Here is a 25,868-nt window from a genome sequence, read left to right on the forward strand (position 1 = left end):
GTTGGAAGATCGCTTGTTATATTCCTTTTAATTTAGGTAAATATAACAAGGAATATAACAAGAGATGTTAAACTTAATTTGACACGGAGGAAAATGTGTATTAAACAATTTTTCACTTTAATCTTTTTACAAATTTTTTTTTAGTTTTTACATTGTTGTTGTTGTAGTTCATTTACGTCGCACTAGAGCTGCACAATGGGCTATTGGCGACGGTCTGGGAAACATCCCAATCGAGGATCCGAAGACATGTCATCGCAATTTTGATCCTCTGCAGAGGGCACCCCTGCTTCGGTAACCCGACGACCTGCACGCGAAGTCGAGAACTTTACGGTAGAACAGTTTAACGAGGACCACACACCCTCGGTCCCTACGCAGACTCATTCAAGCGGTGATGTTTGACTTCGGCTGGGATCTTGGAATTGAAAACGCAGTCTGAGGATTTAAACATCGGCTATGCAAACTAAAGGGCCATTCACACTTCTTGCGATTCACGCAACTCTGATTACCGTTGAGAAAACTTGATATTTCATCCATCAGGTCTCCCCCCGACTACAATGAGAACAGCCTTAAACAGGCCTCCAACTGGAAGGAAATATAAAAATATTCGTTTGATCCTCTTACTAAACTGATGATGGATATTCGACATTATCTTTTGATGTGAGTAAAATACAGGGTGTTCCAAAATTATCTTTACAACTTCAAAAAATCATAACTTCGAACATAAACAAGATATTTTTATTCAGTCTTTTGCATGTATTACTACAACTAATAAAGTTTTTTCTTTCAATAGGCTGAAAAGTTATAAGTGAGGATGTGGACACCACAACAGAAAGCTCAATGCGTCTCATGGCCGTATTCGCTCCACATTTTCTGGACTTGTGCTGTGTCGTCCGGCTCCACTTTTATGCAGTACTGATCCGGTGCTCATGAAGCTTGTGTGCCATGCACGGATGGAGGGTCTCTTTCGAAATTTGTCCTGAAGTTCCGTTGAACCTGTGTATCTGATTTCGTCTCTATGAACCATGAGACGCATTGAGCTTTCTGTTGTGGTGTCCACATCCTCACTTATAACTTTTCAGCCTATTGAAAAAAAAACTTTATTAGTTGCAGTAATACATGCAAAAGACAGAATAAAAATATCTTGTTTATGTTCGAAGTTATGAATTTTTGAAGTTGTAAAGATAATTTTGGAACACCCTGTACAATACGTGATATAAATTGCCTGACAAAATTATACCCATTCAGCAATCTTTATTTTACGTTAAAAGAATTTTTCAGCCTCACCCAAACTCCAATAAAGTCACGACCCATATTTTGCTGAGTGAAAGCAAAAACTTTTTGATGTAAACCTGAAAAGGTTTTTATGCGGTTCGCGTGTAAATCTTCTAACCTTAAAACAAGATCTGTGACGATCTGCTCTATTCTACGCACATGACCCTAATTCAAAACCTTGGAAAACAAGTTTCTCTATAAAACTCTTAAATCGAGATTGAGTCAGGGTTTTCAAGCGTGATAAAATCCTTTCATGAAGCTATTCTCAAGGTGAAAATAATCTTAAATCTAGGTCATTAAAAGGTTTGTTTTCGCAACGTATTGTATGCTGTAGCCACATTGTCATGAAATTTCAATGGACGATGCAATTTGATCCTAGTGTGACGTCATCCAAAACGTCATGATGGACCTAAGTGGCAATAATTTTTAATCCTTTTAGGATGAAAGGTTTGCTTCATTGGAATAAAAGGTTTTTCAACCTTTCGTGATTTCTCTCTTTCAGCAAATAGTGTGTGGTGTGGTGAACCGGAGATACTGGGTGGAAGTTTCTTTAATTGCAGTGTGGGGATGGAAGGAACACAGTGCGACGTCATATGTGATGGTTTGTACGAAGGTCGATACCACTGCTTTCCTGGACAGGAATGGAGGCCAACACTTCCTTCCTGCGTCACAGGTAGGAAGACTCTTCTGATTCAGGAATCTACTGTGGAGTTGTCTTTATTTAATTTATAACCGGCCATATGCTTAAGCTTCGCGTCCTTGTTAATTTGAGCCTAGCGCAGAAGGGCCTAGGGCAGGGATGGCGAACCAGTGGCACGCGTGCCATTTATAGCACCCGACACAATATTTTGGGCACGCCACCGATCACATTGGTTATTACACTATGAATTGTTATTACGCAAATGTTATTGCATTATGAAAATTATGTAACAATTAAATTAAAATTCACAAAAACACACAAAATAATAAACAATTATTAATAAAAAAATTAACAATAAATGCTAAAAAAAACAACTAATAACCATAAAAAACAAGCTAACAATAAATAACTAGCAGAAAAATTAACAGTCCTGCTTAAACTAACAACTTGTAACCTAATCTAAGTTACTTGTCATCTAATCTGCAACAACAGAAGTCTCACTGATGTTACTTTAAGTTGAATAACGCGTATAACTGAGACATTGCAAGAAAAATTTTTTTCAATGTAAATAACGAGTTTTGAGTTGATAGTATTTAGTATTATTATTTCCCAATAATCAAGAAGTCAAAATTATTTGACGGCACGTCTATGACCTCATTAAACAACTTTTTAGAAAAAAATGGCACGTTGGTGTATAAAGGTTCGCCACCCCTGGCCTAGGGGATAGAGCGTTCGCTTTCCAATGAGGTAAATTCGAATCTCAGCAATGGTTGGTGGAAACGGATTCCGCACCCGGCTTGCACCGACGTAACATATCCTCAGTGTTCCGCTGGATCATGGGTTAGAGTCCCTTTGTCGTCCAACTAACCGTAGGAAGTTTTAGTGGTTTTCCTCTCCGTGTAAAGCAAATCCGTATTAGTTTCATCAAAAAGTACTCCGAAGGCGAATTTCTCCCAATACTTGATCCCTTGTCTTCTGGATTGAGTTTAAAATTACAAGGCTACGGAGTTGAACATTTGTAGTCGTAAGCCTAAAAAATTGGGTGGGCTGCTCATCGAAGGTTATATATATATATATATATATATATATATATATATATATATATATATATATATATATATATATATATATATATATATATATATATATATATATATATATATATATATATATATATATATATATATATATATATATATATATATATATATATATATATCCCCCTACGACACTATAGTCGATGCGAGAGTATAATATTTAAATAAAAAACCGTCGCTAGAATTTGAACCTTGGTCATTACTTCTATGGTTAAGCGCTCAATCATCTGAATCATGACGGCTTTAGAATAATCAGGTAAAATAATTCCAAAGAGCGCAACAATCGACATACAATGCAACAACCTGCAAATCAAAATTGGGTATTTTTTTCTCCCTTGAAACTCCAAATATGAAGGAAAAATAAAATAGGGATAATTCTTACATGAAGTTACCCCAATGGGAAAGGTTGGAGGATATAATTGAATGCATATTTTACAAATCTTTCGTATACTTTTGTATTTTTTAGATATTCAATTCGATGCGAAATTTTTAAGCATTTTCATACTTTTTGAAAAACCAGTCAGAAACAAGTTACTCTTTTATTTCAATTATAATTATCTATTGTATGTTAACAAAAAACATGGTGCGTAGATTTTTTAAAATGTGCTCAATTTCGATTTTCGTTTTTTAATAGCATTTAAAGGTCCTTTTTTTCCTTGGATATTTTCAAAATAGCTTCATTTTCCATTTTCGAAAAGGAGATTTTTATTTTCTATACCATGTCCATTTTCGCCATGTATTATGCAAAAGCGTACTTTTCACATTGTTCTCTCTAGTTCTAGTTCTAGTTCATTTACGTCGCACTAGAGCTGCACAATGGGCTATTGGCGACGGTCTGGGAAACATCCCGGAGGATGATCCGAAGACATGCCATCACAATTTTGATCCTCTGCGGAGGGGATGGCACCCCTGCTTCGGTAGCCCGACGACCTGCGCGCGAAGTCGAGCACTTTACGGTAGCACAGTTTAGCGAGGACCCATACCGCACACCCTCGGTCCCTACGCAGACTGATCCAAGTGGTCACCCACCCGCGCACTGACCACAGCCAGTGATGCTTGACTTCGGTGATCTGCTGAGAACCGTGTCTTAACGATCAGTCCAATGCGGGACCACATTGTTCTATTCAACGTTTTCACAATTCATTCAACCACAATCCATTTCGGCGTACCGTCGATCGGTTGCGTATGAAAGCATTAATCGTTTTACATGTTTGATGAAATACTTGCAAGTTCGCATGTGCATATACTGATCTGGGTTCGGTGAGATTCTTGCACTCTCATGTGCAACTCTGCTGCATTTTGCAAGATATTCTCCATTTCAGACTTCATTTCCCCTCCTCTGATATCGAAACGAAAAATCTCTTGATCATTTTATAATAACTAATATATGATAATAATAAAAAAAAGAGTTTTTTGTCAGAAACTAGTTACTTTGTTATAATCATGTAATGTTTGAAAATTATTTTGCATTTTGTTAACGTTATATAGTGCTTAAATATATTTTTTAAGTGCTTAAAAAGTACTTATTTTTTGTTGAAAGATTTGGCTACGCATCCTGAAAATAGTAATTTCTGTCACAGATTTCACATTCTAGAATCAATATAGATGTCATGTTTTATGATATTTTATAATCAGCGTTGAACCATCGGCTTACTTTTTGGGTCAAGGCCAACTCCGTAGCCCTCATCAAGTATTAAAACGAACTAGCCTTCGTAGAGGACTTTTTGATGGAACGCATTTGCTTTACATAAGAGATAAAAACCATGAAACTCTCTTACGGTTCGCCCCGACGGCAAAGAGATTCTTAGCCATGAGCCGTATGCCACTGAGGATATATTACGGTGTTCAGTGCGAGCCTTAACGATCGGCTATCGCTGTGAATCGAACACGGGTCACCTCATGGGGAGGCCACAGCGGCTAATGTATTATGATATGTTTGCACATTGAGCTACTGAATATTACAATTACCTAATCGTTCGAAAGTACGAAGAAAGAACATATACTTTCCGTTATACATGAATAAGTTCATCTTGTTAACATATGAATATATCAGCTTATGCGTGTATAACTTATCAGTTCCGTTGCATCGCATTTTTTTTTAATTATTATTTTCAAAAGCTTGCACGGTTAACGTTTTACATAATATTAATTTAAAATATGTTTAACATATGATTAAGTTATTCACATTGATTGTCTTGAGTGGCGATTTCAATATAAATTAGAATACTGAAGACGGGAAAATATTTTTTATAGATTAACTACATAAAAATAAGTATTAAGTTGAAATATTTTTAACCTGCAGCGAATGCCGATTACTGTGAAGAACCTGAAGTTCCCGAGAATGGAAGAGTTCTTTTCCGAAATGGGACTCTTCTTGGAAGTGAATTGAGATACGCATGCGTAGAAGGATATGAGATGATGGGCGCAGACCGTATCTCCTGTCTACAAAACGGACAATGGTCATCACCACCACCACAGTGCAATCTTCGAGAAAGTAAGGTTTTATTTAAATGAAAATCACAAAAGTTCTATCCCTAGGCTTAAAAAAAGAACCACCTTCCCCCCCCCCCTAACAAACAGCCAGTCAAGCAATAAAAATGTACTGACAACAATGGAAAGATGCAACACCATCATCAGATTTGCAGTGTATCTACCACTACAAAAACTTTAATTCCAATTCACTAGTATAAAAGACACGTAAACTCGATTCTATATCTGGGGACGACCCTTTCAGAGATGAAGGTTGACATTGTCGATAACTACTAGCCCCACAGATTTTTATCTACAGGAAGAATCATTCCACCTTTGTTTTTAATTTACTTTGAAATGTATGATCTCAAATCATTAGTAAAGTAATTAGTATTCTAAAAAAGAATATTCTTATAAAATAGCGTCACATAATCGCTAGTTATTTTTTTTAATTAACGTTTAAAAATGGCACACATATAAAAGGTGTGATTTTCACGCTTCAGTAAAGAAAGAAGAAAAAAAACACAAGAAATGTGTCGTTCGATATACGATCCTGTTGAAAGATGCTCGCAATAAATCTAAAATACCGATATTTTAAAACAGTTTATATACTCTCTAGAATAGGGGTTTCCAACTTACATGAGGCCGGGGACCGCAATTAAAAACACCAGTCAAATGGCAGGCCGTAACTTTATCAAAATTTTATATAGGTCTCTTTTATGTTTGAAGGAACATTACTGTCAGACTTTTATCAAGTTGTACAAAACAAAAGTATAGAATTTAAAGTTAAAATAAGAAGTAGATTTTTACCTGAGAAAAAAAAATTTTTTTTGCACCGTTGGTATGTTAAATTTCACAGAAACGAAGAAATTAGGTTTTTTTTTTTTTTTTTTAAACGAAGAAAAGTACTTTAAACCCATATAGATTTTTTACTAAAATTGTCCGCAAAAAATTACAACTAATATATTTTAGTTCGCGGGGGCCACAAAAAAAAAAAGCTTGGCGGTGAGATGTGGACCGCGGACTGGTAACCACTGTTCTAGAAGTTCAACTATGGATATTCATCCTAAATGTATCCATTAAAACTTGTAAGGTGGCTTAAAGTGTATATATAAACATTCTATATTTCTTCTAAGTTTTATTTTTTAAAGAGAGGAAAAACAGACATATTATGCCATGAAAAAAAAATCGCCAAAATAGCATAATTGTACGACTGAGAGAGCATAATTAAAGATGATTCTTCTCATACAGCAGTTTTTTTTTCATGGAAAATAAGAATATGTACATTAAACAAACTTCTTCTTCAGGAGCGCAACAACCCTTTGCAGGTCCTGGCTGCCTCAACAGCACGCCTTCTCCAGCTCCCTCTGTCCATGGCAACTCCCCTCCAGTTTTCGGACTTTGAGGTCGCTTTCGGTGTCGTTGAGCCATCGAGTAGGTGGTCTACCTCTAGAGCGGGACCCCTGAGGGTTCTTGAAGGTGGCAATTTTTACAGGGCTATCTTCAGGGCCTCTCCATATATGTCCGAGCCATCTTAGTCGGTTGCTTCGGATTATCTGCATAATTTGAGGATGTTTATAGAGCCCATAAAGTTCAAAGTTGTACCGTGTTCGCCAACATCCCCCCTCTGGTATGGCACCAAAGATAGTTCTAAGTATACTAAACAAACTATGGATATTAATTTTTACACTCTCGTTTATATTTCAAATGTCACTTTTCTCGCTTTTTGATTACATTTTGTAGAGTTCGGGCAAAATGTACTGCATCCTCACAGTCATGAATAACTCTCTAATTTTATTAATATGAAGGGAAAAAAATTAGAGTGTTTTTTTTAAATATAATTAAAATACATTTATTTAAGGTCAATTTTTATTTCTAAAACAATATTAATGAAATATATACTAACTTCAGAACACTTTGGTAAAGTGTCAAAACATTTCTTTTGAAAGCACATTAGTGTAGGAACATCCCCATTAAGTCCTAGATCGTGAAGATCCAATCCTTAGATCAAAAGTTATTCTGTACGTCCATAATAAATTAATCCACTTAAAGTTTGTAGGGAAGCATAATTACTTCAATTTGCAAAAAATGAAGATTTGAGTGAATCATTTCACTTAATTCCCTACTGAAAATCTATCGGCCCCTTCAACCAATACGTTTCTATTCGAATGGAAATAAGAAACTAATTAAATAAGAATTATGTCCAGTGTCGAGCAATGCAGTTCAACCTCTAGCTTTCTACAATTGATTGAATGATAGTAGTAAAAGGATATAGTTAAGCCTTTCTTAGAACTGAAGACTAACATTCATTTCTTTTGCAGCGAATGCCGATTACTGTGAAGAACCTGAAGTTCCCGAGAATGGAAGAGTTCTTTTCCGAAATAGGACTCTTCTTGGAAGTGAATTAAGATACGTATGTGTTGAAGGATATGAGATGGTAGGCGCAGACCGTATCTCCTGTCTACAAAACGGACAATGGTCATCACCACCACCACAGTGCAATCTTCAAGAAAGTAAGGCTTTTTTATGGTGGCTCAGGGGGTAGAGTCTTCCAATGAGGTGAACTGGGTTCGAATCCCAGAGTTGGCTAGTCGATACGAATTCCGTATCCGGCTCGCACCGACCTCAGTGGTTGACAGATCTTGGGTTAAAGTCCCCTTACTAGTCAGGCTAACCGTGTGATGTTTTCCTCTCCATGTTACGCAAATGCGGCTTATGTGAAGGCAAATTTCTCCCAATACATTATTCAGGAGTTCCCTTATCATCTAGAGTGGGTTCAAAATGACAAGGCTACGGAGTTGAACATTAGGGGGTCATAAACACAAAATTGAATCGGCTGTTCAACGACGGTTATAAAATAAAATGCAATTTATTGAGCCGTGATGGCTCAGGCGCTATAAAATATATACATCAATTTTTAAATAACTCCCCAGAGTCGTGGTGGCTTAGGAGATAGAGATCTCACCCCTCAAGTTCGATTCACAGTCATGATTGGTTGATATGAGTACTGCTTCCGGTTCGCGCCGTCTACAGTGCTGACGTAAAATATCATCAATGGTAGATCAATCATGGGTTAGAATCCCTTTGTCGTCGGAATAACTTTGGGAGGTTTTCGTGGAAAGTTTTCCGAAAAATCTCCTGTCCAAATATGTAGAGGTACACGATTTTCACAGGAAGTTGCTGCATCCTTTAAATCCCGCGAATTAAAATATTCGACTATTTAATAATGTCGGCAGTATTTTGCAATGCGCAAAATTAATTTCAAAAGTCTTCAGTATTTTACAATCTTAAATTAGCCTAATTAACACGATAAATTCTACAATGAAACAAAATTTGCTGAGGCTCATTACAATAAACTTTTGTTGTTGTTCCTAAAACTTTTTGCCAAAACTAGCAAGCCTGCTTGATGAAACCAAGCAAATTTGAGGCAGTGGGTGCGTTGCTTGTTTTACAGTGGCGCCATCTACGGCCAAAAATATGACTTCAGTCACACACACGTCATAACCCGATTTAGAGGGCGAACCCATTGATACATTCATCCACAGATCGTAATTTTGACCTGAACAAGAGAATGATCCATTTCGACACCCCCAGAGGAATTGATTTGTCATGGGAACTTGGAAAGCTTTGTAACTCGACATATTTAATGTGCACCAGTCACCATTTACTACAGAGGGAGTTTTCGACCAGCCGGAATCGAACTCACGACCTCTTGGACATGGGATCAACGCCCTTCCAAGCAGGCTATTCCGGCCGTAATAAACTTTTAATAAGTATAAAGCATTACTCTCTGCTTACTTTAAACTGTAGGAAATATTTTCTAACTAAACCTTAAAGAAATGTGAACTCAATGAAATAAACCTAAAAAGTGTGAGGTCAATTATCCTAGCTCTTAAAATGTTAGCCGGATTATACAATTAACCTTTACACAAAGTGATTTCTAAACCATGATTTGAGAACAATTCAGCGGAGCATCCTCAGAAATTTCACCCACATATTTATGGAAAATAATATGTGAAGCAAGGATTTTTTTTTTAAAATCGGAAACTGATATCAGAATCATTTTCATCCAACTTGATTCAAGCAGTTTTGTCCTTTCATATGATATTCTACAGTTGTTTAACACATGTAAAATCACGATTATTACAACTTGAGTGTAGGATTTTTTTTTTCTGAAATTATTTTCTGACTGGCACATAATTTTAGCATGGTGCCTTTTTGTTTTCCTCATATATTCTCTCTAAGATAAAATCATCAAAAGCTTAAAAAAGCAAGATCATATTAAATTTTTTGATATTTTACTGCATATTTAAAAAACGGATGAGAATTTTTCGATTAAATTCCTGATCAGATCATATGTTAAGATCTAACTATTGAAATTCGAGGACTGTCCACAAGATGTCGAGTCATCTTAGCTATACATGCAATTATTTAAGGAACCATTCTCACTGCGTGCAATTCACGCTCCTCCCATCCCTGTCGAGAGAGAACTGATCAATCAGGCACCCTATGGATGATGTTTTCAATATAAATGTAAATAATATTCAGCTCTTGACCTGCTATACTTCCGGTTGGAAAGCATACAGCTGCTTAGTACAGCTTATTCTGCGAGGCGATGTCTTCAAACAAATAATTTTGTTTTCAATGAAAGGAATAAAGTATATAATTTCTGAGCTCAAATCTGCTGTGTTTCATAAAATATTAATGATACTAAGTAATTGTGGAGAGTTTGATGTAAAATTTTGTTGTCTTTGCTAGATTTAGAAAAAACTCGCTTTTTTGGCAGCTCTCATTTGGCCTATTTTTTACTTGTTTCTTACTGTTTGTTTTTAGTGTAAGCAATCGCAAATTAGTGTTAGCACATTGTTCGAGCAGCGATATTAAGTTCATTTTACAAATTATCATTTAGGTTTGAATTTCGAAGTTGGTATGTTGTTGTCAAGGTAAAAAGTGTTCTATAACGATTTTATTCTTTCAAATAACAATTCTAACTTCTTTAAATGACGATTCTTCTTTTAAACACAAAAAATAAATCAGGTAGCAAATACACGAGTACAAGAAATAGTACTCAAGAAAGTATCAGAAACCAATGATCACATTGTGAGCCCAATGGCTTCAAAACACACTATTGTCCCGGAAATATAGGTATTCAAGAGCTTGCAGCGCTCCCTAGTGCAGAAAACACCATCCATCGACAGCGATCGGAAGTGCGAAGAAGAAACTGATTGGTGAGTAGCCAATCAAGTGAAAATGTAACAGGTTTCATTACAGCAGGTGCTGACATGGAGGAAAAAGTATGCGAGGATCCTGGCCCCGTATCGAATGGCGGCTTCGTGCCTGTCAATGGCCGCAGAGAAGACTCCTCCTCCTACCGTGAAGGAACGCGACTGAAATACTCATGTGAAGCTCCTTACATTCTTCGAGGGAATGAAACAATTACCTGCGAGTCAACAGAACTCTGGTCTTCAGATCCTCCCACATGTGTAGAAGGTAGGTGTATCTATCACAATTCCAATTCACTAGTGTATATATATATATATATATATATATATATATATATATATATATATATATATATATATATATATATATATATATATATAAGCCTATCTTGGCAGTAACGTCCACTGACTTCTCACAAAACAGCAACGAATCAACTAGTGATATCCATTTATCGAATACTATCACAGCTATAATTTTGGTGGGGGTGTACTGTAGTGTATCTACCACTACTAAAATACAATTCCAATTCTCTAGTATATAAGACATGTTAAGTCCATTCTATAGTCTATATGTTAAGTCCATTCTTTTTTGAGGAAAAGAAGGGGGTTGATTTTGGGGGAAGAATTAAATTTCTGCATTGCTTCTAGATGATCGAACTAATAGTTTAGACGTTATGTGGGTTTTATATACAACAAACTTGTATTTGTAGCGCCTTACGCATCTGGCATTGCTATCTAGTCAAATGATGCATTGTTTACTATGTATTTTTTTTTAATTTTAACGTTGAATCGAATGGGACAATACAAGAATCAATAGTTTAAAAGTTAAATGTGCTTTATGTATAAAAAAAAATACTTCTACAGGCGTGTGCATTGCTATCTAGAGGATATCTGAAATTGTAACGTATATTTTCCGATGTAATTTCAAGTGCTGAATGGGATAAATTTAAGTGAATAGGATAAATAGCTCTGGAATCTTTTTCTTCTTCGTCAGCATTACAGCCTAGTGCAGGCCAAGGCTTTCTCAATTAGCTGCCTCCAGGCAGAGCAACTTTGAGCTTTGGAATAATAAAGGATTTCTTCATAGTAAATACAATTGAAAAAAAGTACATATTATTAAACAATAATCATTGCAGTTTTTAAAATACTAGTCCTTTCGATTTGTTTTCATTCGATTCAACAGGAAAAAATACATAGGAAACAATACCAGCCCTGTATGTGTGTGTTCCGAAACTCATAGTACATGCGTTAGGGGGTAATAGAAAACAAGCGCAAATGTCAGCATAGAATCCATGGTCTGAATGCAAGTCGTAATGTGCTAGAGGGAAGAGATAGATGCGTAACCCTTAAGATTTACATTTTTTTTTGAAGTATTCTATTTTTACCATTTATATTTCAACATTTTCGATTTGAAAAACATATACAATACATCATTTTAAATACATAATAATAATGTACACGGTAAAAAAAAAATTTTATGGCATTTCTACAACATAATGCAAAATGAAGAAACTGTATTATTTGTGAAAAATGGATATAAAAATTTCAATTTGTATACTCTCATGGTTGTCATGAGTACAAAATTATGACAACCCTGAAGTAAAAAAATTTGAAATGTTACAGGGTTGCACTGGCGTTGTTTTAATGAGTGCTACCTGTTTTTGAAATATATATCGCACCCCGGCAACAAAAGTCAAAAAATAGCATCTGAGAAAAATCAGCCTAAAGAATACTATAAAACTTGTTCTGAAATAGCACAATCTAGAGATGAGACTCTTTTTGAGCTTGATGGAGCACTTCATACATATTTTTTATTGATATATATATATATATATATATATATATATATATATATATATATATATATATATATATATATGGGTCATTCTCACGAAAACTGTCATTTTTCAGTTCATAAAATCCCAAAAAAGTAAAGTGAATAAAAAGCTCTGAAACTTTTTATATTAATAGAAATATGTAATGACATTATAAAGAAAGTATATATCCTTTAAATTATACTTAATATTTAAATTAATTAATTTTTTATATAATTAATTTATAATTAATTAATTTATAATGATTAATAATTAATTAATTAAATTAAAAAATAAATTAACTAATTTAATAAATTAATTTATTAATTTTTTAATTCATTTTTCAAATTAATTAATAAGTAAATTAATTATTTTCACTATTTAAAAAGTGAGGGAATGACACTAATAGTGAGGGAATGATATTTTATTTTAATACATGTTTTTATCTAAGTTACATCTACCTAAAGTTTGAAAATGATAACATACTAAGTATATCTAATATTTATTATAATTTAGTCTTATATATTTAATAGTTTTTACAGGTTTGGGAAATAAAATTGGCTGGCACGATTGAACAAAAAAAATTTAATAATATACTCATCTTGAATCATTCCCTCACTTTATACACAAGTGAGGGAATGACGAATTCAATAAAATTTGAAAATAACAGTTAGGCCTAATGAATTTCTGAAGTCAATCACATACAATTATATTCATACAAGAAAGCAACATATAATTATCCACTTTCTCGATGAAGTTGTATTTTATTTTACTCTAAAAAATGACATGAGGGTCTGACAAATGTAAAAAATTTTACCTGGTTTGATTCATTCAAATGTATTCCACAGCAAAGCTTCTTTAAGTTGAAAATGGAAACATACTGCAATTTTGTTCTATGATGCCAGTTGTTAACTTCTGAAGTTTTTATTGAAATATTTTTATTCTAAGAAGATTGCAGGTGATAAGAACATTGTTGTGAGGGAATGACGCGAAACACTGGGGACAAAGTTTAAAATAGTGCTGTGTTAATATTTCTATCAGAAATTCAATTTAAAATTGATTTTCTGAATTCTATATTTTAGTATTCTGAAATAAAAAACACGAATTTGTAAAAAAAAATTTTGTATTTCAGAAACAATTTTTTTCTTTTTTTAAATCAGCAGTGGGGACAAGTGAGGGAATGACATATTGGTATATTTTAATTACCTAAAATAAATAAAAAATAAAAATTGATAGTTTTATTTTTATTCTTTTGTTAGCTTGCATTCTGAAGGACACTTTCCCTGAATTTTTTTCTTCGTAAGCTGTAAAACAAACATAAAATATACTGGGGACATGAAAATGACTGTTTTTGTGAGAATGACCCATATATATATATATATATATATATATATATATATATATATATATATATATATATATATATATATATATATATATATATATATATATATATATATATATATATATATATATACAGGGTTATTTATAATTTCCTCCGGGGTTTCGGAGCGTTATAGTAAAAAAAAAAAGAAGACGAATATGAAAAAAAGAATCATATGAAATTATTCCGAAACTAAATTAAAACTTGAATACTTTCCAAATAATTTCATATGTTCTTTTTTGTCATATTCGTCTTCGTTTTTTTACTATAACGCGTCGAAAACCCGGAAGAAATTATAAATAACCCTGTGTATATATTCATTCTAACTGGTTAAATTACTAAAAACGAGTAATGAAAACATTTTTCGTATCCAAATCCTCTTTACAATACAATGTTTCATTAATCTAGTAATGTATAATTTCGGAGAGGTTTTCATCTCCCAAAACTACGCCACTGCAGTAATTGCTGAAATCATCCTTTAAAAATGTCAAAGTAAAATACATATGTTTTTTATGTTTGTTGCAGACATAAATAATTAACTTGATTTAATGCAGTTTCAATAGAGATGCGTAAAAACCAAGCTGTTCAGTTCTAAACGAATAAAGCTCCAAATTAATTCGCAAGAGTATTTCGGAATGGTGCTGCCATCTAGTAGAGACTTGAATAAAATTTAAAAGTCGTTTTTGCCAAGAAATGAATGGATTCCATTTTTATGGTATACAAAATCTCACTAACTTGTCTTCCTTGAATGCAGATTGTGGGAGGTCGTATCAGCGGACAAGGCAGCGCATCCATCACGGAAACAAGACAAAACCAGGAGAATGGCCGTGGACAGTGGCTATATCGAGAGAGAACGGGAGCTTGGTATGTGGTGGATTACTGGTCAATCGGCGTACAGTTCTCACAGCTGCGCACTGTCTTTCCACGGGAACGCGATACGTCCTCCGCTTTGGGAAATTTTGTCGTGAAAATAGTGAAGATGACGACCAAGTCCTCAACTCTAGGGTGAGTCTCAAATAAAATCAATCTTTATTTTTGAAGCGGGGCTTTAAAAGTTATGTTTTCTCTTTAAACAAATGTAGTAAATGATGTCAAAATCAATTGATGTACAGTCTGTTTACACAATAAGTTTGTGATAAAACACAAAAACGATAATCAATGCAGGTATGTAGCTTCTATGCAGCTCTGTACTGATCAGCTAATATACAGATGCAACATTCCAGATAACTAGTTTGCTCGGGAAGAGTAATTGAGGGTTAAGGCCTATTTAGACGATCCAAGGTTAGGACGAAGATTGATTGATATTGATGAAAACTTGTTTTGCTTTGAGCTTGGATTGTGTAAACGATCTTTCAAGTACTTGGTCCAAGTCCTTGGACGATAGTAGAGCCTACTTTCTAGCCAAGTTTTTCCTCCCTTAACCAATCAGCGTCTTAAGTTTTGTGACGTCAACAATCAGGCATCAAATGTCATTTTGTTGTCGGTTTTCATATATTCTAGTTCAAATAAACGAATCTGTTGTTGTTGTAGTTCATTTACGTCGCACTAGAGCTGCACAATGGGCTATTGGCGGCGGTCTGGGAAACATCCCTCAGGATGATCCGAAGACATGCCATCACAATTTTGATCCTCTGTAGAGGGGATGGCATCCCCGCTTCGATAGCCCGACAACCTGCACGCGAAGTCGAGCACTTTACGGTAGAACAGTTTAACGAGGACTCATACCGCACACCCTCAGTCCCTACTCAAACTGATCCAAGTGGTCACCCACCAGCACACTGACCGCCGCCAGTGATGCTTGATTTCGGTGATCTGCTGGGAACCTTGTCTTAACGATCAGTCCACTGCGGGACCTAAATGAATCTGTTAGGGTCTATTTGTATTATTATGATTTTATTTGCATTTATTTTGTAATTTTAAATGCATAAAAGTATGATTTTATAATGTTGAATATTAACAATGAGCTAGTTTTTTTTTCCCGACCCATCATTGACATTCAAGAACTTGGACAGTGTCGACGAAACATCCATTTTCTTGGAGAGAGAAATTCCTCCAATTCAAGAACTTGGAACCTTGTAAACAGGCCTTTAGAGCCAACAGAGTTTTCATGGAAAAACTTGGATCAAATGTGAAACTGACTGGCCACTCAATTTCATACGGCAGTCCTAAAGAATAGAGAAAAAAAAGCTGAAGCACGATTGTTAAATTAAATGTGTGGCACCATGTTAGAGAGTATGTTTGAAGATAAAATAAATTTAAATTCAAAGTTGATTATGTGGTTCAAACATCTTAAGACTTAGACAATTATGTTGGATTTAGGTTATTTAATTTAGGTATCTAACATGTGATCAGAAAGAAATAAAAATAATAAATAAAATCTATATATATTTCTCTTACACGGCGACAAAAAAAAGCCTCATTACAACTCCCCGAATGGCAACGCTAGAAAATCAACCAATGATTGCCGCTAAAAATGTCACATGCCAAATCTAGCTGAGGTAGCTCAACATATAGCGCTTTTAAAAACGGAAACTGAAATAACAATTCAGCTGCGGCAATCTTATACTATTAAGCTAGACAGAAGTGAGTAGTCTTTGTCGATAGATCTCTGTTATAGTATTTTGTCGAAGGCGCTTTTTTTCACGAATTTATTTGACGATTTTTGATTTATATCACGAATTTATTTGTTTTATTATTGTTATTAGTTATACATTGAAAAATGAGTCTCATTCAATGAGTCTTCATTTCAATTCAAATTTATTTTAATGACTTAGTATTTAGTAAAAAGATGTAATTTAAAAAAAAGAAAAAGTTGTTATATGGATTTTAATAATTGTTTTGAATTCTTAGAACGTTGTGCATTTGCAATGTACCTAAGTTAATAGCGCGCGAAGCGAGCTTAGTTTGCGCAGCAATTTTCGGGGGTTGGCGAGCGTTAGCGAGCAGGGGGCACAGCCCACTAGTATTAACTAATAGCATTCTGAAATTGAAGTTCGCGTAAAAAAAATTAACATAAAACAACTTATGATAATTGCTTCCAGATTCTCTATTGGAGGGGAAAAAACAATCTTTAACTGAAGTGTAATATTAACTTACAAAATGTTGTTTCATTTATTTACAAATAGCAAAATTTTTTCTCTTTAAGAGTTTTATTTTTTCACCTTTATAATTTAAACTTTTTTTTTTACCACACAAGAATAAAAAGTACTGTTTGTGCAAAGTGCATCAGCTAGTCCCGACGGTCTCGCCACAACAAACGGTTTTTGAATGAAGTGAGCAATTAAAAAACTTTTCAAGGCTCACTTTTTAAATATATAATTATAAATATATAAATATATAATTACAAAAATAAAAATCAATGACTGCTAATCTGTCATTAGAATATTAAATTGCAATCTTTTTAAAAGATTAAAGTACAAGTACGATTTCAAGGAAAGGCTAAAAACGAGTCCTCATGGAGATGAGACTGAGTCAGTCTGGCTTGCCTTCCCTTTTCAAAAATAAACTATTTCTATATGACTCCAAAACATGTTTCATATACCAAAACACCTTTACTACTTTTAAACAATTGATAGTTTTTTTTCTTCTTTAAAATAGTTTTCCGTTACTTCAGATACTATTCCATGGTCATACTACAAAATTTATTTCCCTTCTTAAGCGATGGTTCAAATATTACGTAACCACGCTTATGGCATTTTGAACTCTCACTGCGAATCACAAATCCTATCCCAAGCCCCTGCCCCATTAAGAAAGTAGGAATAACTCCCTCCCCCCTTGATTTTTGCTTCGAAGTTAGCGTAGTTATCTGATTTTATAAGAAAATTAAATTCAAATCAAAATCGTTTGGTGTAACGATACTAAATAACGACTTCTAAAGATTCAAATTATATTTCAACAAGGAATCTTACCTTGTTTCCGTTCCAATCCGTCTACACTTCCAGATCTTTGGTTGTAGATAACTAAATTAACACCTGTACTGAAAAAGACTTTGAGCAAGGTGTTTAAGAATTGTATTTCATAATCATAATTTAAAAAAAAGGGAAAGCTATTTACAGATGAAAAAAGTTGTAAGTTGTCCTCAACAAATTCTAAGCTACACCGCACTGGAGGAGAAAAAGTTCGTAAGTTAATGTTTCCGTATTTGTCCGCTAGGGGGGATCGAGGCATTCTCAACATTGGGAAGATACAGAATTTACCTTTTAATTCATTTCTTATAATAAATAAACTCCTTGAAGAAATATAATTCCAACCTTATCATTTTTCAAAGTGTACTTTTTTGCATTTTAAAAAATAAGGGAAGGATAATTTAAGTATCTCTCATCACTTAAGGAGCCTCATAACAATGAAAACATCGGAATCAATGCAAAGCAACATATTGATTGATTAACATTTTCTATTGCAGAGTACAAGACTCGTCTTGCATCCGAACTACAATAACTCCACCTATGCTTTCGATATTGCTTTGATTAAGTTCTTTCCAAGGATTCGATACACACCTAGAATACAACCCGTCTGCTTACCTACAAAGTCAACTACGACGTTTAACCTTAGACCCAACAAATACGGATACGTAAGTTTCTTTCATTTGTCACGAACAACTGTCTACACTACAAGACCGCTTCCGGTGTATTTGTAAGAAATTTGGCTCACAGCGTGATTAGTATATCTTGTATGCATAACTGCCAACATGGGTAGGAAAAAATCCAGTAGATTTTACGAAACACAAAATTCATGCTAATTGTTAAATACACAGTAGGAAATACACATAGGGAATTTTTATAGTCATCAAATAGAAAAACTGCAATATTTTCCAGTTATAATTGGCATTAAACCAGGGCTCGAAGAAAGTCGGAAATTTTACCCGTCCCCGAGGACGGCTTGTCCAACAATGTACCCGTCCTCCTTTGAAACTAACCCGTAGCTTCTAATTAAATAAAAATATAATTTTCTCTTATTTATTACAAACGTTTATATAAATTGCACAATGAATTAGTAGCTACTAGGATTACAAATACTAAGTTACTAATAGTAAAACCTAGTACTTCTTTTATGAAATAATTTAAATGACAAAGGTCAAGTTATCTGGAATGTCAATTTATCCGAGGGTACTTCGTTTTTTAAATGAAACAAATATGACGTTTGCCAGTTCCACAATCAAGCAAATAATTTAGAGGTATCTGCACAGAAATCTGAAAGGGGTTTTCCATTTAGGTGGATGTTCATAATTGCGTTTAACCCTTCTTGTTTAAGACCAGTACGTAATGTGTTTTTTTGTAAGCTCATTGCTGAAAAGCCTCTTTCAACCACTGCAGTACTCCCAGACAGAGAAAACATCAATTCCACCAAGCGCAGTATGTTGCTGTATTTCTAGGTTAGAGGGTCATTTTAGAAGTGAGGCGCTAGACTCTTGTAAGATAACAAAAATTGAAAATGTATCACGAATATTAACGGGAAAATGGCCGTCCGCGCGGACGTCGGATTCGAGATATTTGCTGTCCGCAGGGAATTTTTGTCCGCCGAGGACGGGCGGTTTTTTGAGCCCTGCATTAAACATACTTTAAATGTTATGAATTAAGTTTACTCATAATTTTAAATATTAATAGGTATTTAATTCATCATCATAGTTAAGATTTTTTTAAATTAATTTAAAAAGAGAGTTCTGAATAAAAATAACCTGAACATGTTTGAACAAAAAAATTTTTGAACTGATTTCTATAAATGAGGTTCGCGTCATTATGTATTAGTTATACTTATTTTAATATTCAAGCAATAATCTGAGCAAATATTCGATTACAATAGGGATTTTTTTTAGGAAACTTACTCAAATTTAGGGAATTTTCTAAGATATACAAAAACCAGGAGAACTTTAATTAAACCAGGAGAAACTTGCAAAATCCAGTAGAGTTGGCAGCTATGCTGTGTTTAAAAAAGAATCGTCATTTGAAGACCTGTCATTTCAAGACATCACCATTTGAAGAAAATAATCGTTATAAAACATTATTTACCTTGTCAACACTATACCAACTTTAAACCTAAATGACCATTTTAAAAATGAACCTAATCTCGCTACACGGCTTGTAATGAGAATAAACAGAAATGGTAAGAAGAGGCGAAGTCGGGACTGCCAAAAAAGCGAGTTTTTCTTTTCTTTTTTAAGGTAGCAGCCATGTCACATTTTTTAACGATACATCTTTAAATAACTAATTCAAAATTTTCCATCAAACTCACCAGAATTACTTAATATCTTATGAAATACAGCAGAATTATATAGTTTATTTCTTTTATTAAAAACAAATGATTTTTGTTTAACAATATCGCATCGTAGAATAAGTAGCCGTATACTTTCCAACCGGAAGTAGAGAAGGTTAAGAGCTCGAGATTGCTGTTGTTTACACTTATATTGAAAACCAACATCCATAGTAATGTCATGTTAAAATATTTTTATGATTTCTAAAAATTCAATAATTTATCTAAAATTAGTTTGATTTTTAAGACCTCGTTTTGTGAGATGGGTATTCAAAATTATACCATGTCTATTGACTACCAAAATGGGCTACACTTCACACTCTTTCATCATTTAGCATGTGAAGCTGGAGGAAGGAAGTTTGTCTTGAATTTTAAATTTTTTAAAGTTAGGAAACGATTTGGAAATCAAAACTACAATAAACAAAGTACTAAAAGAAAGCGTCATGGAAATTAAAAAAAAATATTTTTAACAATTAAATACAAAAAATATTAAGAAAGGGAAAAATATCGTAGTACATTCCTATACAACTGGAAAAAAAAGGAGAGGGAACTGGTCTTCTCCCTAGATGGCGTTGCGATCGTTCTTGTTCATTTACGTCGCACTGGAACTGCACAATGGGCCATTGGCGACAGTCTGGGAAACATCCCTGAGGAAGATCCAAAGACGTGCCATCACCATTTCCATCCCCCGCAGTCATTAGATAATGACTCTCATATGCGACCCGTGAAAGGAAAGTGATTTCGATGTACTTAATTTCTTAGAGGAAATAAAACAGCAACAAAAAATTGCATAGAATAATGGTTAAATGAACACATTCGAAAGAAAAAAAACTGGCTCATGTAAACATATCTTCATGAATCCCTTGTATTTAAAACAAGCCATTTACTTATTCGAAACTATTCTGAACATCCATTTAGTTTGCCTCCTTAAAGTAGTTACTACAATTTCAAAGTAGTTTATTGTCACTACATTTTTAAAAAAAAGTAGTTGTAATGAATTACATTTGTAACGAAGTAGTTGTAGTAAGTTACAAAAATGTTTTTTCGACCACTGGGTTAGTTCAACCTCAAAGCCTAGTTTACCTTAATGCTTCATCCAGGAGTTCCCTATCTTCTAGGTTGGGTTACAAGGATACGGAGTTAGATACCCTCAAAAATGGGTCTTTAACACTTATTTTGGGCTGGGATAGCCTGGTCGGTAGGGCGCTGGGTCCATGTCCGAGAGTTCGAACCCCACAGGCCGAAGAATCCCCGTTTAGTAAAGTGAATAATGCATGTTAAATCTGTAGAGTCGCAAAAGTCCCATAACAAGTCAAAATTACGATCTGTGGATGAATGCATGGGTCCGCCCTACAAACGGGTGTGGCAGAACTCTTGGCCACTGAAACCCTTCTTCTCTTTTGCAGGTGACAGGGTGGGGACAGACGGAAACTGATCTTCCATCCAAAGAGCTGTTGATGGCTTACCTACCAGTGCAATCGGGTGAGAAATGCATCCAATCCTATGGTGAGAGGATTCGACCCGGGATGTTTTGTGCCGGATTGGATCTCGGAACCCAATCGAAAACTGCATCTGCGTGTACTGGGGACAGTGGTTCGGGACTGGTCTTCTACGACACTCACCATCGTTACACAGTGGAAGGTATCGTGAGCTCTGGTATACCAGGACAGTGCGGAATGCCTGAAAAGTATACAATCTTCACAAGGGTTTCAGATTATATTATTTGGATTCGAAGTAACATTAAATGATGTTATCATTTCTATCCAATAAAGAATCTAGTTGTCCAGTACGAATCTTGAATAACTTATAATAGAGTCAAACCCCGCTATAGTGAAATTTCAGTTCACTCTATCCGTACTATAAACAATTTTAACTCCCTTTTATGACACATTATTTAAACAAATGACCCATAAAAAGGAAATTTAAAAAACAATATGTAGCAACAAAACTTTTTTTTTTATGACTCTTCGTCTTGCGTACAAAATATTTAGGAATGGGAAACTGAAGAAGCAAACAAGAAAAAATGGTTACATTCCCCTCAATAGATGATTTCAAAAATCGGTATATGTATTTCATGTAGAAATTTCAAAACTACCAAAAAATGAAGAAGAAAAAATCAGTCGGTGTCAGAAGAAAGTTCATACTACAGGGGTGATTGTGAGTCCAACTCAAAAATCCAGAAAATTTCTTGAGTAAAATGATTAAAGACGCATAATGTCTTTATAAATGTAAATCATTGGTATTTTCAAAACATTGAATTCTAAATAAATTATATATACAGCATAATTTAAATGAATGATTATGTATAAGTTTATCTCTCATCACATTTATTATTCTACAAGAAAAAATATTTACAAATGAAAGACACCAAGTATAAATTCTTCTTCCTGGGCACTACAGCCTACGGCAGGCCAAGACCGTCCCAATAAGTTTTTGCCAACTTGGTCTATTCTGTGCCATGGCCTAGTTCTAATATTTTTAAATAAAATGTTCAAGTATTATATACATAAATGTGATCGATGATTTCTTAAAACTTCTGGACCTAAGATTTCCGGAGCGCAGTTAACGAAAAATCCGGAAATTCGTATTTTTTCTAGAGCACAATCACCTCTGATACTATCCAATTTCCTTTCCTTCTTTTGGTTCACTATACACGGGAGTTCGACTGTATAACGATCGCATTTTCACGTACTAAAATTTAACCCTTTTAAGCTACGAAATCAGACACACAAACCTGGCTGCAGGCCGATGTTACTTTTTGCATCTTGAGAACATGTTTAATCGAAACATCTTTGAACAGAACAATAAAATTCCTTTATCCATAAATTTTTCTTAAAAATAATTATTTAGTATTTTTAAACAGTCGAAAACTCTGACTTGTAAGGTATACAAACTTCTATGACTGTGGGATAAAAAAGCTTGTGCACCGACTTAACAAATGTTTGGATAACGGGGGTGATTATGTCGAAAAATAATAAATAATCGAGTTAATAAGATGTAACTGACGTTTTCTAAATAAATGTTTTTTTTAAGGAACGCGAACCATTGTATATTTACTTTTCGAAACGCCCTCGTAAAATAAACGTTAAGTTACATTCTTTCATCCAGGGTCCTGTTTTTGTGAATTTGTGCAAATAGGGACCTGTTTTTGCAAAAAACTTTTCCAAGGAGTTTTTAAATTGTAAAGACATACAAGATTATGCTCAACGCTGTAAAATTATAAGAAAAAATAATTAAATTTTAAAAAATAAACAGCAATTGCTGCAACTAAATTAGAGATGCAACATACAAATATTTGGTATTTAGCCTATACTGCTCAACACAGAATATTCATTTCGGACGAATAAAGGAAGAAGCGTCTGACGAAGACAAAACATAGTTCGCTTACATTTGTCTTCCCACCCCCTTTCTGGAAAGGGTTTATTCGATTAACAAAACAATAATGAAGATAAACAAATTTGTGAAGGGCTCGCTTTTAAGTTGAAATATTTTGTGAAGAGTCCGTTTTTATGAAAAGATATTTTGTGAAGGGTTCGTTAACGGACCCAAATTTCTTCTAAACAGACTCCTGGCAACGTTCTGTGACAATGTTGCCGTGTCACTGCGATTTTGCCACGGGGACCAGAAGTTTAATGAGAGTGGGATCATGAAATAATCAGAAACATGGCAAACGGTCATCGAGTTGAATAGATGATTAAATGAACTATCTCAAGAAACTGAAGTGGAAAGAAAAACTCTACGATATAAAAACTTCATTTCCTTTGAAATATTGAAGATGTATATCCATAGCGACATGTACCGATGGCCCAACAACAGACTTCAGACGGGAATGAGGAAACAAAAGCAATTTTTGAAACAAAAATCGTAAAGTTATTAACTAAAAAGGGAAAATAAAGCTTGAAAAACAGTACAAGAATAACCACGCAACCCGAGAATGATTAAAAAAATTAAACTAGAAGTTTTGTGCTTCACTTTCTTTGGAAACTTTACATTTTCTGTTTCAAACAGTTTAGTTTTTTTTAACCTGTCTCGAAAAAGGGCGCCTGTTTTCGAGTACTGGAAACACGTAAACTGTAATTAACCACTTCCTTTACACGTGTTTTTGAAAACAAAACAAAAAAATTCAAAAAAATCACAATTTTTATTTTATTAATAAATACAAGAACTGAAACAAAACATAATACACAACTTCTAAGTTGAAATTGTAATTTTTTCATGCGGTAAAAAAATATTTAATTTACCATCAGTTTACTATTTCAAATTATCTCGGGCAAATGAAAAAAGTTATATATTAGTCTTTGTATATGTTCATATCTACATAAACTGAAAAATCATCTGCATTACTTTCACTTTCGCTCGCGAACACCATTTTTTTTACTCTTTTTTCTGCGCAAATTCATCAGCCCATGGTATAAAACACGTCTGCAGTCCCACCAATAGCAAAACTCCCAAACAAATATTAGCAAACTTACAATCACAGCAGTTTATTACAGGGTTGGCAAGGTTTAGGACAGAATGGATTAATCCACGGTTTAAACCGTCCTGTTCAAAACCCCTTTGTCCAAAACCCTTTTACTCAAATTATGTCACAATTTTACCTGAACAATATTTAAGAGGTAAAATAAACATAGAACTAATAACATATTGATAATTAAATATACTAGAGAATATTTGTTTTTAAAAGTATAATGTTTTATTAATATTGTTTGACTCTTCAATTTAAACAAAGAAAGATTAATCAGTAATCAAGTTCAATTGGTCCTCTCATTCAATACTAGTACATAACTGAAGTTGGACCTTGCCATACAGGTTAAGCTATTAGGGACTAAGTGCTTGGTTAGTCATAAACAGGTTTATTTACCTATAGTACTATTCAAGAATACTGTTATTTCATTCATGTTCAATTCTTTTAGCATAGTGGTGTGTACATCACCAGTGTCAGTAACTGAAACTGATGTTATGCCCTTCAAAACTGTTAATACGTTTTTCAGTTATTTTGTATTTTCAATTTAAACTAATATATTTATATTTAAAAAATTTTTTTAAAAAAATAGATGTCTTTTTTATTATTCTGTGATGCAGAAATTATAAAATTTTTTAAAAAAAATATTGTGAAAAATAAAAGGTTAATTTTTGAACAAATTTAGTATTTTTTTGGAGAAAAATTATTATTTTTTAATATTGCCATATTTATCCTTATGTAAAAATATTATTTATCAGTATTAAAAGCATATTTATATTTAAAGGATTAGGTATTCACTTTTGTTGTTCAATGAATTGTGGAGCTTCAAAAATTATTAACCTTTTCCTATTATATTATATTATTTTCTTTTAATAAGTTATAGTAAATTGTATAAAAAATATCAAATATTTATTGATACATGTAATTATTATGTGTACAATGGTTACACCCATAGAATTTTTACCTTTTACCAACGTTCAAGGTTTTGGACACTTTAAGACAGTTTTACCCAGTTTAAGACAGTAAAACCCACGTGTCCTGTCCAAAACCAGTTTAGGACGTCCAAAACCCCAACCCTGGTTTATTATCTTTTGCTTTGCCGGATAAAGCAAAATATATTGACGAATTCTGCTATGCCCAAGTTTACATGAGATAGGAAATATTTGTAATATATACATACCAGGAATAATGAGGGATGTGGTTAAGACCTTGAATACTAAGAAGGTGCAAATTAAGTTTTTAAATCATCAAGATAAAGAAAA

At 33.8% G+C, this 25,868-nt stretch overlaps 1 protein-coding gene across 1 annotated transcript in view; it reads left to right on the forward strand.

Moving 5' to 3' along the window:
- LOC107450699 (clotting factor C) overlaps positions 1-21,933 on the forward strand; it is a 35,197-nt gene extending 13,264 nt beyond the window's left edge. Inside the window, exons 6-12 of the mRNA XM_016066551.4 lie at positions 1,775-1,945; positions 5,312-5,503; positions 7,800-7,991; positions 10,750-10,968; positions 14,653-14,903; positions 18,301-18,468; positions 21,551-21,933. Coding sequence (XP_015922037.1) covers positions 1,775-1,945; positions 5,312-5,503; positions 7,800-7,991; positions 10,750-10,968; positions 14,653-14,903; positions 18,301-18,468; positions 21,551-21,892 — 1,535 coding nt within the window. The 3' untranslated portion in view covers positions 21,893-21,933. The remainder of the gene's footprint in view (positions 1-1,774; positions 1,946-5,311; positions 5,504-7,799; positions 7,992-10,749; positions 10,969-14,652; positions 14,904-18,300; positions 18,469-21,550) is intronic.
- The last annotated feature ends 3,935 nt before the right edge of the window (positions 21,934-25,868 follow it).

This window comes from Parasteatoda tepidariorum, chromosome 7 (genome assembly GCF_982258835.1).
Source record: "Parasteatoda tepidariorum strain Cologne lab strain chromosome 7, Ptep-v5.0, whole genome shotgun sequence".
NCBI lineage: Eukaryota > Metazoa > Arthropoda > Arachnida > Araneae > Theridiidae > Parasteatoda > Parasteatoda tepidariorum.